The sequence below is a fragment of the Mustela erminea genome, chromosome 3 (genome assembly GCF_009829155.1).
Source record: "Mustela erminea isolate mMusErm1 chromosome 3, mMusErm1.Pri, whole genome shotgun sequence".
NCBI lineage: Eukaryota > Metazoa > Chordata > Mammalia > Carnivora > Mustelidae > Mustela > Mustela erminea.
Window position 1 is genome coordinate 115,238,352 of NC_045616.1, and position 13,631 is coordinate 115,251,982.

General features: G+C 40.0%; 1 protein-coding gene across 7 annotated transcripts in view; it reads left to right on the forward strand.

Moving 5' to 3' along the window:
- The window catches only part of EBF1 (EBF transcription factor 1), a 387,792-nt gene that overhangs the window by 248,848 nt on the left and 125,313 nt on the right, over positions 1–13,631 (forward strand). For 4 of the 7 annotated variants that reach the window (XM_032337165.1, XM_032337166.1, XM_032337160.1 and 1 more), the window contains exon 8: positions 11,721–11,862. In XM_032337165.1, the coding sequence (XP_032193056.1) occupies positions 11,721–11,862 (142 nt within the window). The remainder of the gene's footprint in view (positions 1–11,720; positions 11,863–13,631) is intronic. The other 3 variants (XM_032337167.1, XM_032337162.1, XM_032337163.1) reach the window with 1 other exon arrangement.

Genomic DNA, 13,631 nt, shown 5'->3' on the forward strand with positions numbered 1-13,631 from the left:
AGCAATCAGGGGCCTGTGTAGGTGACTGAGGAGGACATAAGAAAGGTTGTTGATCTCTTGACATGTAAAGACATTCTGTCAAGCAAACTCAGCCTCACAGCGGCTGAGCTTCTGGTGTGTAAACAGAGACTACTTAATTACACAGGTCATGTCAATTAGTGTGACCTTAGCGTTTTCAAGAAATTAATCACTTTCCGCAGAGCTCGGCTGTGTCCATACTTTAAGGCATTATGGAATAAACCTTGTAGAAAATCTGGTATAATCTTTTTTTTTTCCCCCCCTCCTTCTTCTTAACTTATGATGGATGTTTTCTTTTGAAATCCCCAGGCTGTGGCTAGGGTAACAAAATTGCTTAAAGACAACAGGAGATACAGGCTTCATTCAGTCCTGGTGGGTTTGAGGAAGTGGGGAGGAAGAAGGAAAGTGGGGGTAAGCTGGGATGGAAGCAGCTCATGACAGGGAGAAATGCACTGTGACTAAATGAGCCTGTTTCTTCATCTTGACACTAAAAAGATGCTAATGTCGAAGGACTGTGTTAAAACCATGTCTTGGGTCTGGTTTTTAACTGACAGGAGCTAGACCATTCCAGGTGAAGATTTAAATCCTTATCAATAGGTTTCCTTGTTGGGGCTGGCAGAATGAGGAGGGTGAGGGAGGGAACATGAATCGGGTACAAGCTGTCATCACGGCAGATGACTGTGGACTGTGAAGTAAGGTATACATTTCCAAATTCATCTTATCTCTTCAACAAAAATTTGTCCATAGACTACAAATCTATATTCATTTATAAATGTTAGATGCATGACTGTGGATGAGTGTAAATTTAAGATATACTCCTTCATTCATGTGTGCGTGCACTCAGTAGAATTTATTGACATGGCAAGTGGTAAACACATTGCCAGGAACAATAAAGACAGGGTGTTTGTCCTAATGAAGCTCCTATTCTAGTTGAGGTCTATTTGTTAGGATAATACTAGCTGCTATAATACATAGAACAAAGAATCTAATGGCTCCCACACCACAGGTCATTTCTTGTACACATCAAGGTACAAGGCAGGTGTTCTTGGTGGGTGAACAGGTCTCATACATAAAGTGACTTGGGGCCAGGGCTCCTTTTGTTTTGTGTCTCTGCCATTCCCTAGAGCCTTGTTGTCTGTCCATCCAACTGAAGGGCAAAGACTATATAGAGGGGACTCATGAACTTCTTAAAAACCCGCTCTTAGAAGTGACCCTTGTCAAATATGCCCATATTCTATGGGCTAGAAGTCTGTCCCCTGGCCATGTATAACCACAGAGCAACCTGCAAATGTCTATTTGTATGGCCCACACGGGACAGAACACGGATGTGCGGGTAAGAGGTGCCACCAGCTGCTACGATGTGTACAGATGAGTAATTACAAATCATCAAAACTTTTCATTATTACTATAAAGAATATTAATAATATAAGAGAGAACACATGTGGGATGGGGGGTAGGAGCCTAACTTAAAGTGGGTGACCAGGGAAAACTTTTGAGGAGGTGATATTTAAGCTCTGAGCCAAAGGGTACGAATAAGCCATCCTGAGAAGCGTCCGCAGAGTCTTCTGAGCGGAGAGAACTGCCAGCTCCAAATTCATGCTTATCTCGCGTTTATTGGAGGAGACAAACAATCTTCCTTCACTTTCTAGTCACTTGGAGTGGGGAAAGGAAATACAAGGAGAAACCACCAGGTTACCATCCCAAATCCCCACCAAAGATGTGTTCTTTTAAAAATGATGGCCCAGGAAGTGACAGTAAAAGGCAACTCTCTGCTCTTGTTTTTGGTGAATTCTATAAATTTTGGAGAATCCTTGTTATTTATTCAAAAGCCTCCAGAGGCTCTGAATCAATATATTATAAGAGATCATCAGACAATTCTTAAAATACATGTCCTACCTCTGCAGTTTCAGTCTGCTTTTAAAAGCACTTAAATAAAGAAAGAAATATTTGTATCCTTTTTATTTCTCTCCACTGTCCCTTACCACCCCCCACTCCCGTTACATTGTTTTGACAAACAGCACATCTTGCAATTAAATTCTTTACCAACAGAATGCTAGGGACCCGAGCTGCAATCACTCTCTTCATACAGAATAATTTCAAGATGCAGCACACTGATTAATTATACTGAAAGCAGCTCTAATGATAGTTTCAGAATACAGGATTAATTCGCATAACATGGTAAATACAAATGGTGGATTTTCAACCTGATATATTAAACCATTATGGCTTGTTGGGCAAATATGTGTCTTGGCATGAGCCTTATGCTGGGCTTTGGCAGAAAATATGCATCACTGAGAAGGAATCCTTATGAACGCGATTTGATGAGTGGTGGCTCTGCATTTCGAGGAAATAAATTTCTACATTAAGTACAGTCGCTATTGAAGAAATGTAAAATACGTGAAAGGATAGATGTTTAAAAGTGTTTGGTGTAGATCAGGGTTGCCAGTGGATATTGCTTCTGGGGATGCCTCTACTTAGTGAGACTTACCAACAAAAGATATTCTTTCACTTTTTAAGTTGTAACTTCCTGAGCTTTTATTACATATGAGACACCGTACAAAGTGTTTTGCATGGATAATCTTATTTTTCCACTGCTCATTCCCTTGTTTACTCTCCTCCAAACAAGTGCATTGGCCTATCTTAATTTCTTTCATTTCTCTTCCTCGGATACACCAAACTCACTTCTGCCTCAGGATCTTTGCACTTGCTATTCTGGCTTCGGAAACTCTTCTGCAGCTTCATTGAATAACCGGCTACTTCTTTTACTTAGATTTCAGCTAAAAACATCACCTCCTCAGAGATGCCTGCCTTAATCACCCAGTCAAACATAGCTCCCACCTAGGTATCACTCCATCCCCATCTTATTCTCTTCTTGGAACTTTTCACATTCAGAAATTTGCTTTCATTGCTTAGTCACTGTCTGAAAACCCCTTTTTGCCTCTGATAAGTGCTCAGTTCTTGGTGGACAAACAATTTATCTGTCTTGTTCATTGCTGCCTCTCCTTAGAATAATGCCTGGACTATAATAGGCTTACAACTCTTTCCTCTGATCTATTGACTTATCTAAGGCTACAAACTGGTAAGTGATGGAGTTGGAGTTCAAACTCAGGACTCTCTGACCCTAGAATCTGAGCTGTTGACTAATATGCTTTTTTTTTTTTTTTCTCCCAGTTTTCTCATCCACGTGTGATGGTCTCATTGGTAGAGAGCAGACATGGCAATTCTGTATGTTTTGGCTCGCTGCTACTTAAAATAGTCAGTGGGAACACATACATAGAGAGTACCCATTAAATACCAGTGACACCATCTAGAGTCATCAAAGGTTTCCTGATCCACAGAGGGAGGACCAAGGTTCGGGTCACTGATGAGCTTTTATGTTGAGCATGTGTCACAGTTCAGGAAACAGAAGCTGAGTTTAGTTTCCAAAGATCTGAATGAGTTTAGCATACATATCTGAGCATTGAGAAGTGTCTGCTTTTGTCTTACTGTTAAGAAAAGAGATCTTTTTGCCTTGAGCCTTACAGAGTGGATTTAATTCCGTCACTCTCTCCCTTTCTCTCGAAGTTCCACTCTGTTACATCCTGTAGGTTCATGCGTCCTCCATAATTTTTAATGACTTATTTGGGATCTTTCAACCAGATAGAAACTAGCAATCAGGCAGTTTTCAGAGACTATCTCATTCCGTATCAGTCAAGGATATTTTAAAGGACAAAGTTAATGAAGACCTGACTCCTAACTGCGGCAGACATTTTTATGTATATAATACTTAGAGTGTAGTCAGTCATATACATCCCAGCTCTATGTCCTGGGAGACACCAGCAGAGTCAGGGGAGAATAGACTTCAGCCACAACTTGTAGCATTTGTGTGGAGAGGCCAGAGGCCGCGGTGGGTGAGAACTGGACCTACAGTCTGAAAGTTTCCCTCCAGGCTTACCTCTGCTCTTAATTTGTCCTATGACCTTGAGGATGCTTTTAAATCTCTTGGGCCTCAATTTTCCAAGCCTCAAAGAGAGGTGTTAGACCCATTTGCAGTGTCATGACTACTGAGGACTTCTTTTTATCATTTTCTTTTCTGAATCCCATGTGATGACCTATTTTTTGATCCTGATGACGTTTATTTATTTATTTTTTTAAAGATTGTATTTATTTATTTAACAGACAGAGATCACAAGTAGGCAGAGAGGCAGGCAGAGAGAGAGGAGGAAGCGGGGTCTCGTGAAGCAGGGAGCCAGATGCGGGCTCCATCCCAGGACCCTGGGATCATGACCTGAGCAGAAGGCAGAGGCTTTAACCCACTGAGCCACCCAGGCGCCCCCCGATGACGGTTATTAAGAATCACACACTGTTTTAAAATTATTCAGAGTCATGTGAATCCATCAGTTCAGGGCTTCTCACAGACAGGAGATAACCAGTGTTTCCAGGCAGAGGATCTCATCCTATAGCGACAAAGGAAACTGACTGCTTTAGAATGCAGCCTTCCTAAGGACAAATTTAGCGTTTCCACTCTGCTGTGTTGTTCCTATTACTACATTTGAAAACTCTTAGCTGGAAGCTACTAGGTTGGCTGATTTCTTGGGCTTTTGACTGTAATGTTCAAGGAGTCTGTAAAGAATGGCTCAGCAGATAGGGTAGAGAATATGGTAGAACACCCCTGTGTAGGGGGGAGGGCAGAAATTTGATGACATAAAGACTTTATTTTGTAAAGCAGTTTTAGGTTTACAGAAAAATGAGGAGGAAGTATAAACGAGTTCTCATAGAAACCCTCAATCCTTTCCCCCATTTTCCCTAATATTAATATGTTGCATGCGTTTGATATACTTATTAGAGTAATGTGCCATATTGATACAGTTTTGATAACACAGTATAAAGTTTATAGTTTATACTAGGATTCATTTGTATGTTTTGTATTCTGTGGGTTTGGACAAATGCATGGTGTTATGTCCTCACCATTACAGTATCGGATAGAATGGCTTCCCTGCCCCTGTGCCTCACCTGTTTTTCCCTCCCTCCCCCTGGCAAACTCCTGGCAAATCTTTTTACTACCTCCATAGTTTTACCTTTTCCAGAATGTTGCACAGTGGGAATCATACGGCTTATAGCCTTTCCAGATTGGCTTCTTTCATTCAGCACTATGCATTTAAAACTGCATGTCTTTTCATGGTTTGATAACTCATTTCTTTTTATTGCTGTATAATATTCCTTTCTATGGATTATCAGTTTGTATGTCCCTTCACCTATGGAAGGGCATCTTAATTAATGAGACATTTTATGTAGTTAAACTTTTTATTGATATAATTGTAAATTCATATGTAGTTGTGTGAAATAATACTGAGTGACCCTGTGCACCGTTTGCCCAGTACCCCAATAGTAATGGATTGCAAAACTATAGTACAATGTTACATAGTATTATACAATAATCATGCTGGATTTGAATGTTGATAAATCTGCCACCTTATTCAAATCCCTCTAGTTTTGCTTGTAGTCATTTACATAGGTATATGTTTTTAGTTTTGTAAGGTTTTATCATGCGTAGGTCTATGTATCTATCACCACAGTGACGATATCGGGCATCGCCATCATCACAGGGATCCTTCCTGTCATTTTTTCGTAGTAGCCATATCCACCTTCCCTCTGTCCCGAACCCTTGGCAAGTGCTAATCCATTCTCCATTCCCCCAATTTTAAAATTTCAGGAATGTCAAGTAAATGGAATTACTCCGTGTATGACTTTTCCATGACTTCCATAACAAAACATCACAGACTGAGTGGCTTAAAAATGGAAATTTATTTTCTCACAGGCTTGGAGGCTGGAAATCCAAGATCAAGGCATCAGTAGAGTTGGTTTCCTCTGAGGCCTCTCTGCTTGGCTTATAGATAGCCACCTTCTTGCTGTGTCCTCACATGGTCTTTCATCTTCACGCATACACTCTGGTGTTTCTCTGCTTGGCCAAATTTCTTCTTCTTAGGACATGGATCAGATTGGATTAGGGCCCACTCTAAGAGCCTTATTTTAACCTAATCATGTCTTTAAAGGCCCTGTCTCCAAAGACAGGCCCATCTTGAGGTACTAGGGATGAGGTATTTAACATGTAAATTTGGTGGGGAAGAGGGTAGGGAATAAGCCCATACCATGCAAGATGTAATATTTTGGTACTGGCTTTTTTCACTCAGTATAATTCTCTTGAAATTCATCCAGGTGTATCAATAGTTTGTTTCTTTTTATTGCTGACTATTATTCCATGGAATGTCACTCACTGCCTTTCTATTTCGTGTACTCCAAGCCAGTGCATTTAATGCCTTATATTAGGGGTCCTGAATTAATGCGGACATAGAATACGTTAAACCCAGAGGTGAGAAAGTCATGTAACAGACCAACTTTAGCACCAGTTTCCTTACACTGAGTTACCATATATTAGCTTTGAAGACCAAGTTTATAATTTTATATCCATTCAAAATTAAGTTGTTAAAGTAGTTATTTCTTGGAGGGAGATACTTACTACTAAAATATTCTAAATCTAAACATTGCAATCATTTTTGTGGTCTAATCTTCTTCTTAATTCCAGATTTGTTATAGAAATGTTTAAAAATACAGATTTTATTTTTTTATTTTTTATTTTTTATTTCTTTTAAAGGTTTTATTTATTTATTTGACAGACAGAGATCACAAGTAGGCAGAGAGGCAGGCAGAGAGACAGAGGGGGAAGCGGGCTCCTCACCGAGCAGAGAGTCCGATATGGGGCTCGATCCCAGGACCCTGGGATCATGACCTAAGCTGAAGGCAGAGGCTTTAACCCACTGAGCCACCCAGGTACCCCTAAAACTACAGATTTTAACTCTTTCGGTTGCTTTTGTCATAACCCCTTCTTCTACATGAGCTGCTACTTTTGTTAATGGGATTTTGCACTCATGACTGAATTTAGCTGCTTTTGTCTTTTTGAGAATATGCTCATGAGACAGAGATTATGGGTCATGAATCTTAGATAATTTAGTTTATTGGGGACATACAAGGTCTCTTGCCTGATATGAAGAAAAGAGGGACAGCTTGAAGAATGGTAGCAGGAAATACTAACCAATAACAAAACTCTCAGAGAATCCTTCATTCATATGAAATATTGGGAAAACAAGACTGTATTGATAAGATGTCTAATTTGTAGATTTTTTTCAAAAAATCTGTCACTGAGTTCTAGAAAGGAAAATTATATAAACCAGTGAAATTTACAATTTACATGAGGCCTAAATTACATAGTGACATATGGTGAGCACAAAAGTCTTTAGAATTATGCAATCTCATTGTTAGACTGATAAAGCAGTGAACATATTAAGGATAATTTTTGTATCCTTTGATTTAAAATAACAGTTTATACAGGGTCCTCTTTATGGCTTCAGATGATTAGCCCAATACATTAACTTGAACCTTTTGGTCAGTATCACCAACAAAGTAACAGCTATACTACTACTGCTACTAACATTTGTTGAGTGCTCAGTTTGAGCCAGGAACCCTGCTGGCCACTTTCAGTAATGTAAGCCTCACACAACCAGGCACTGTTGTTAGTATTTCCACTTGAGAGGCAGGAGCTTGGTGGCTAAAGGTCAAGTTAACCTGGTCAAAGTCAAATCAGCTAGGAAAGCTTGGGTGTCAAGAATCACCAATTTTGTGTTGAATTGTTTCTAATCCTAAATAGGTAGAGGGGTAAAATTGTAAAAAAAAAAAAACAACCTTTAGGGATAGCTAGGTCTAGGATAAAACAGAACATTCTGAACCACTGAGATGAGGCAAGAAACTGAAAATGTTAGTGTACAATCTCCAAAGTTCATGGATACCTGCAGATTTCTCTTCTGTGTTTTTGTTTGTTTGTTTGTTTTTTAATCCTCTCATGCTGAATGCCCTCACTTGGAGGGCTGGACCTAGATAGAAGGTATCATGGAACACACTGCATGTTCATCGATATATCTATGGACTGCTATATTAGAAAGCTATGTCCTAAATAGAATAATTCTATAAAAAATATAGTCATCAAAAATACTTGTATATAACCTTAAACATGTCCACTTACACTAATACCTATTTCAGGAGATATCATTTGGACATCCTCCTGAATCACTTTGAGCCATTTATTTCCAAACCATTCTACAGCAGCACTGTCCAGTAGAGCACTCTAGAATGAGGAAAATGTTCTGTGCTGCCCTGTCCAATATAGCAGTCTCTAGACACATGTGGCTACTAATCACTTGAAATGTGGCTATGGAGACTCAGGAACAATGGAATTTAAAACTTTACTTTAATTAGTTTAAATTTAAATAACTACATGTGTGGTTCCTATATTGTACTGTACAATTCTTAAGAGTAAAGATTTAATTTAACAGATATCATAAAATTCTAAGTATACCTGTTCCTCATATTCCCTTCATCTCTTTCCCAGGGCAGGAGAGTGAGGAAGGGGTTAGAGAGGGAAGTGTTGAGTCCAAATGTAAAATCATTTTCCATGTTTACCTGTCCCAAATTCAAGCTGTGTTTTGTTGACAAAATTTGGGAAGGTTGAAGATTTGGCAGGCCTGTCTGTCCCCTTGCCTGCATGAATGTGTCAGCACCTCATTAATCTTGTGTTAAACTGTAAAGGCCCTTTTCCTTCCCTCTATGGGCCTATTTTTAAAGGACACTTCAGTGCCCCCTTTGCATCTCACAGTTAGATTTTTAAAAAATTTACAAGTTGCTCTGTGGATTAATTTCAGCATATGTTTCATTTAAATGTATCTTGATCATTTCCAAATTGGAATGAGAGAAATTATTTGGAAGAGAGGGAAGTTAAAATGTTTAGACATGAGTTTCTGTGAGGAACATTAGGTGTTTATTTTCTAGAAATTAAAGACACGAGGATTCTGTTTTATCTTACTCCAATTTTAAGGGAACTTTCAATGAAATGATTCTATCACACATGTGGTCTTGGTGATCCTTTTTTTGTCAAGAAAAAAAACACATAGGATGTATTTTTTTTTTTAATTTAACTGCTTTTGTGATTTTTGTTCAATGTAGGAATCAGATGACAATATCTTTAAAAAATACTGAGTATTTTAAGCTTAAGCCTGTAGCATTTCATCTTACAGGTGCATGGAGAATTGCCATTGCTTTTTTTTCCTCTTAAGACAGACATCTAGAATAACAACTTTCTGCATTTCCTGACACTGGAAACAGATACCGTTTGGGATTCCTTTTATAGTTTCTTCTGCTAACGACTCCAGTGACCACTCAATTGTGGTCTCGTAGTAAATCAAAAATTCTTTGAAAGACCCAGCTTTGTTATATAATTGTCAATGTCCCACCTCCCTAACTAAAAAGAAAAGTGAGTTTCTGTTGCCTTAAATAATATGGACTCTGTATTGGTACATAATACTTTTTGAAAATAAAAGAATAGACCGTTTTCTTCTCTTCCCCCTCCTTTTAAATTAAACTACAATTGATGAGGCATACACAGAACCTTCAGGCTGTGTCAGATCTGGTTGGTCAATCATGAAGAAAGAGAAAAACCACTTTGCAAACTGCTACTTCAAATGTACTGAGTCCTTCCGTCAATTACTTGCCCTAGTTGGGATTTTGGTTTTCACAATGGTTGAGGCAAACACCCGAGTCCCAGAATGGACTCTCAGTTGTTTACTTTGTATTTTAATAAAATAGATTTAAAAAATAAAATCAGGGGAGGCTCCAGGTCTGGCTGGGAGTCATGGAAAAGACCTTGAGAGAGGACCCTTAAGAAGGACCCCATAGAAGCCTTGCCCTGCACTCATTCCTGGGAGACCCCAGGGTGGGATGACCAAGTGTGTAGTTTCCAGAGTTCCCCGACTTCTGCATCCAGGTCTGAAAGACTGTAGAGGCTCCATTTAAAAAGCAGGGTCTCAGGTCTGTGTAAGAGAGGGCAAGGAAGAAAACAAACAAAAACTAATAACTAGATCAAGTCAAATGGGATCAGATCAAATGAAATCAACCCCACGATAGTACTGGGAGCAGAGCTTCACAGGCTGGAGTTCTATACCATCTTTGAGGCCGCGAGAAAGGAACTCCGCCATGTTTTGGCCTAATGGGTTTAGATCAAAGATGTCGACGGTAGAACTTTTCAGTATGGCTGACATTGGTGGGGGGTGGGAGGCTACTGAGGAGGGCCCTTTGCCAAGGCAGGGCTGACAGTTTGCAAGCACAGGGCAAGGCCCAGCATCTTGCCCTCTGCCCAACTCAGGGGATGAAACTGAGGCATTGCACAAGACTCGAAGTCGGAGAAAAGGCTTCCTCAGAAACTGGGGCCTCAGTATGTGCCAATCCTTGTAAAGCGTTTCACCTCTTCAGAGGCTAATGCCTCTCAAAACCAAGAACAATTAAAGCGAGAGTCTTTCCAAGCAACTGGGGAATTGAGCAAAATAAATCAGAAATCCTCAGCTTTGGCTCTGGAGGCTTGCCTCATTATGAGAGCAGATCTATTAGCCCTCTTGCCTTTGTCTTTCATTTCTCAAGTGAGGTGATTCTAATTAAATTAATCTGCATGTCAATCTATCGGTGATCAATCAAAGAGCCTGAGGTCTCCCCTCTGCTGCAGGGTGCTTGCGGCTGACAGGGGCTGATAATGGAGGAAGAAATAAACTGTCGAGGAAAGTTAATTAGTCAACATAATAGGTGGATTAAACGGGAGCTGGCTGATTGCTGTTTCCCGTGTCAAAGCACGAGGTGGGAGCTGAGGCTGCAATTACAGACAATTATTATATTTGGTTGTAAGAGGTCGCATGAATAAACATATCTCTGTGGGTTTCAGTTTTAATCCTCTCCCCCATTTAATATAAGGAGAAGTGTAGGTCATTTCTTCTCATTGTTTTAGTCAGAGTTCTCTGAGAAAACACCTCTGCCCGTGTCCCTTCTGGCAAACTAGGCTCAGAGTGGGTTTATGAGATGGCCAGCGTATCCGAATTATACCGAGCCACCCCATTTCTTCTTTTTTTTTTGTTTTTGTTTTGTTGTTGTTATTGTTGTTGTTTGGCTGTGAAACAGAGCTAAGACCCTTAATCAGCAGGGATCTTTTGGGGAGGGAGTGGTCTGGTTAGTAGTGGTGATGGTGGTGAGGCCAGGGGGAGGGAAGTTTGGTCTGATTCATTGAGGTAATATGGGAAGAGAAAAGTACAAGAAACCCCAAAAAGGCACCCGGGAGAGAAAGCTGCCTCCCAGCTCTCACTGAAACCTCTCTTTTTCATTTCTCTGTCCTCTTAACCCTGACACAGTGGGGGGTGGGGGGGGGTGAAGGGGGTGGGGGAAGGGGGTGGGAGGAGGAAATATTTTAAAGATTCAAAAGATTTTTATTTGCATGATCAACTGTGATATCTGCTTCAGTGTCTAAACTGAAGGGTAATTTAGGTGAAACACAACCACCGTTGTGTAAAAAAATATGCTAATAAAGATCCTCTTGTTAAAATTATGGTTAACAGTGTACCTTCTGCTGTATAACTATAAACTGTGCAATTTTACTTAAAACTGCATCAAAAGCGTTCCATGCCAAAGACCCACTCATCAATAGCTCCTCTTGTTAGACTTGTACAGCATAAGCACCAGTTATTATGTGAAATAGCTGTGCAATTTTCTTCAGCTCCCAGCTGTTATTTATTTAACTTGAGTTTATTACCCTCCATGCTTTTATATTAAAATGTTCATTCATTTCTCTCTTCTGTCTCCAGGTCGTGGTGTCTACGACAGTCAATGTGGATGGCCATGTCCTGGCAGTCTCTGATAATATGTTTGTCCATAATAACTCTAAGCATGGGCGGAGGGCTCGGAGGCTTGACCCCTCGGAAGGTACGCCCTCTTATCTGGAACATGGTAGGCAAATCATTTTCATTGGTTGGCATTGCTACTTTAACTGTGAATCTATTTGGTTTCTTTCTTCCAACTCCACCACATTTCCTACTGTTTCTGATTTCCAATGTGCTGTTGAAACGATGCTGAAAGCAAATATTTAAAGACAGGAAGATACTTTTGAGGCCCACCCTTTCTTGTTGCACATCTCTCTATCCTGGAAATGGTTGATGCATCTTTCCTTCTGGTTGAGAGAGGGAGGGAGACATGGACCACTTTACTTTAAACTACAGCTTGACTGAAAAATAAAGGAGGGTCAGAGCAGGGTAACAAATATTGTGGTACATTTTGAGTATACAGCTGACTTGGTTGTATAATGAACTCTATCCTCTTTACAATGCCGCTGGTGTATTTCTGTAACTTCATATTGAACTTCATTTGGAGATAAAGTCCAATGTCTAGGTCAGAGGCATTTGTTAAGATGAAGCCCAAACTAAATATCTCTCCTGTGCCTTGTGCATGATGTTCCCCTCATCACCATGTGATAGAGTCTGCTCACTATGGGTGGGTTTTGTTGGGGGAGATTTCACATTTGTCTTGAATTTTTGGCTGATCAGTGGTATCTTTGAGAGGACTGGAGGAAACCGGATAAAAATTTGAATCAAGGAAAGTGAATGGCACTCAAAGGAGCCACAGGCCAGATTGAATATACATCTGAACGTTTCTGTACTACGTGTATATATAATGTATACATCCTTCCATTTGTCCATCCATCCCTTGATTCATCCATCTATCTGTCCATCCATCTGTCCATCCATCTATCTGTCCATACATCTGTCCATCCACCCATCTATTCATCTTCCATCAGTCCATCCATCCATCCATCCATCCATCCAAGAAACAATGATTGAGACTATACTGGATACCAATCACCATTCTGGATTTTCTCTTATCTCCTCCAAATTAAACTCCAGACCCATTTCCCCACTTCACTTTCCGGTTTGCTACATCAGCAGGATTCTTTTAAAAACACTACTGTACAAATTACCACCCGATTGCCTGATTTTTTCCAAGGGCCATGAGCTGTTCATGACATAATTCATAAGGTAGAAAACTCCCTTCCCTGCCAGCATTCTAATTTAATAAACACACCACTATCATTATTTTTGCCTGATTTTTTCTGCACTTAAGGAATACACAAACTGTACTTTTTATTAATTAACCAGATGTAACACTCTAAGAAGGGATCCTTCACCACATCCAGTTTTACAGTCTTTTTAAAGTAAACCATCATCTTTCAAAAGCTGCTTCTTTATGGTTTCATTAGTGCTGAGATGGATGGATATTACTTTTTTGCAGGAGGCCATTTGAAACACCTGCTCGTGATTACATTCCTAGATCCATTCCTGTACTTAAAATTATTCTGATCCTCATTTTACAGTAATGTTGCCTTTTTAATACCCTTGGAGTCACTTAAGGCATTGTATTACTAGAAGTATTTAGGGGAAAGGAGGAAGAAAAACTAGGTACATACTCAGTGAGCACAATTTGGAAAGCTGTGGTTTAAAAACTGAAGTCTTGTTTTCCACTGTGGCTTGGTTAGTTGCAATGGTTACTGTCTTGTCCAAAGACAGACTTAACTGTCAGTTTGAAATCTACCAGTCATGGGTTCACAGTTCCAAAATGGGCTCCAAATGCAGACACAGCCAGCTCCCATTCCTGCCTTTGGGAAGGCAGTGACGGACCACATGACGTCATGCAAATAATCTCCACCAGGAAAAAAGAAAAAACAA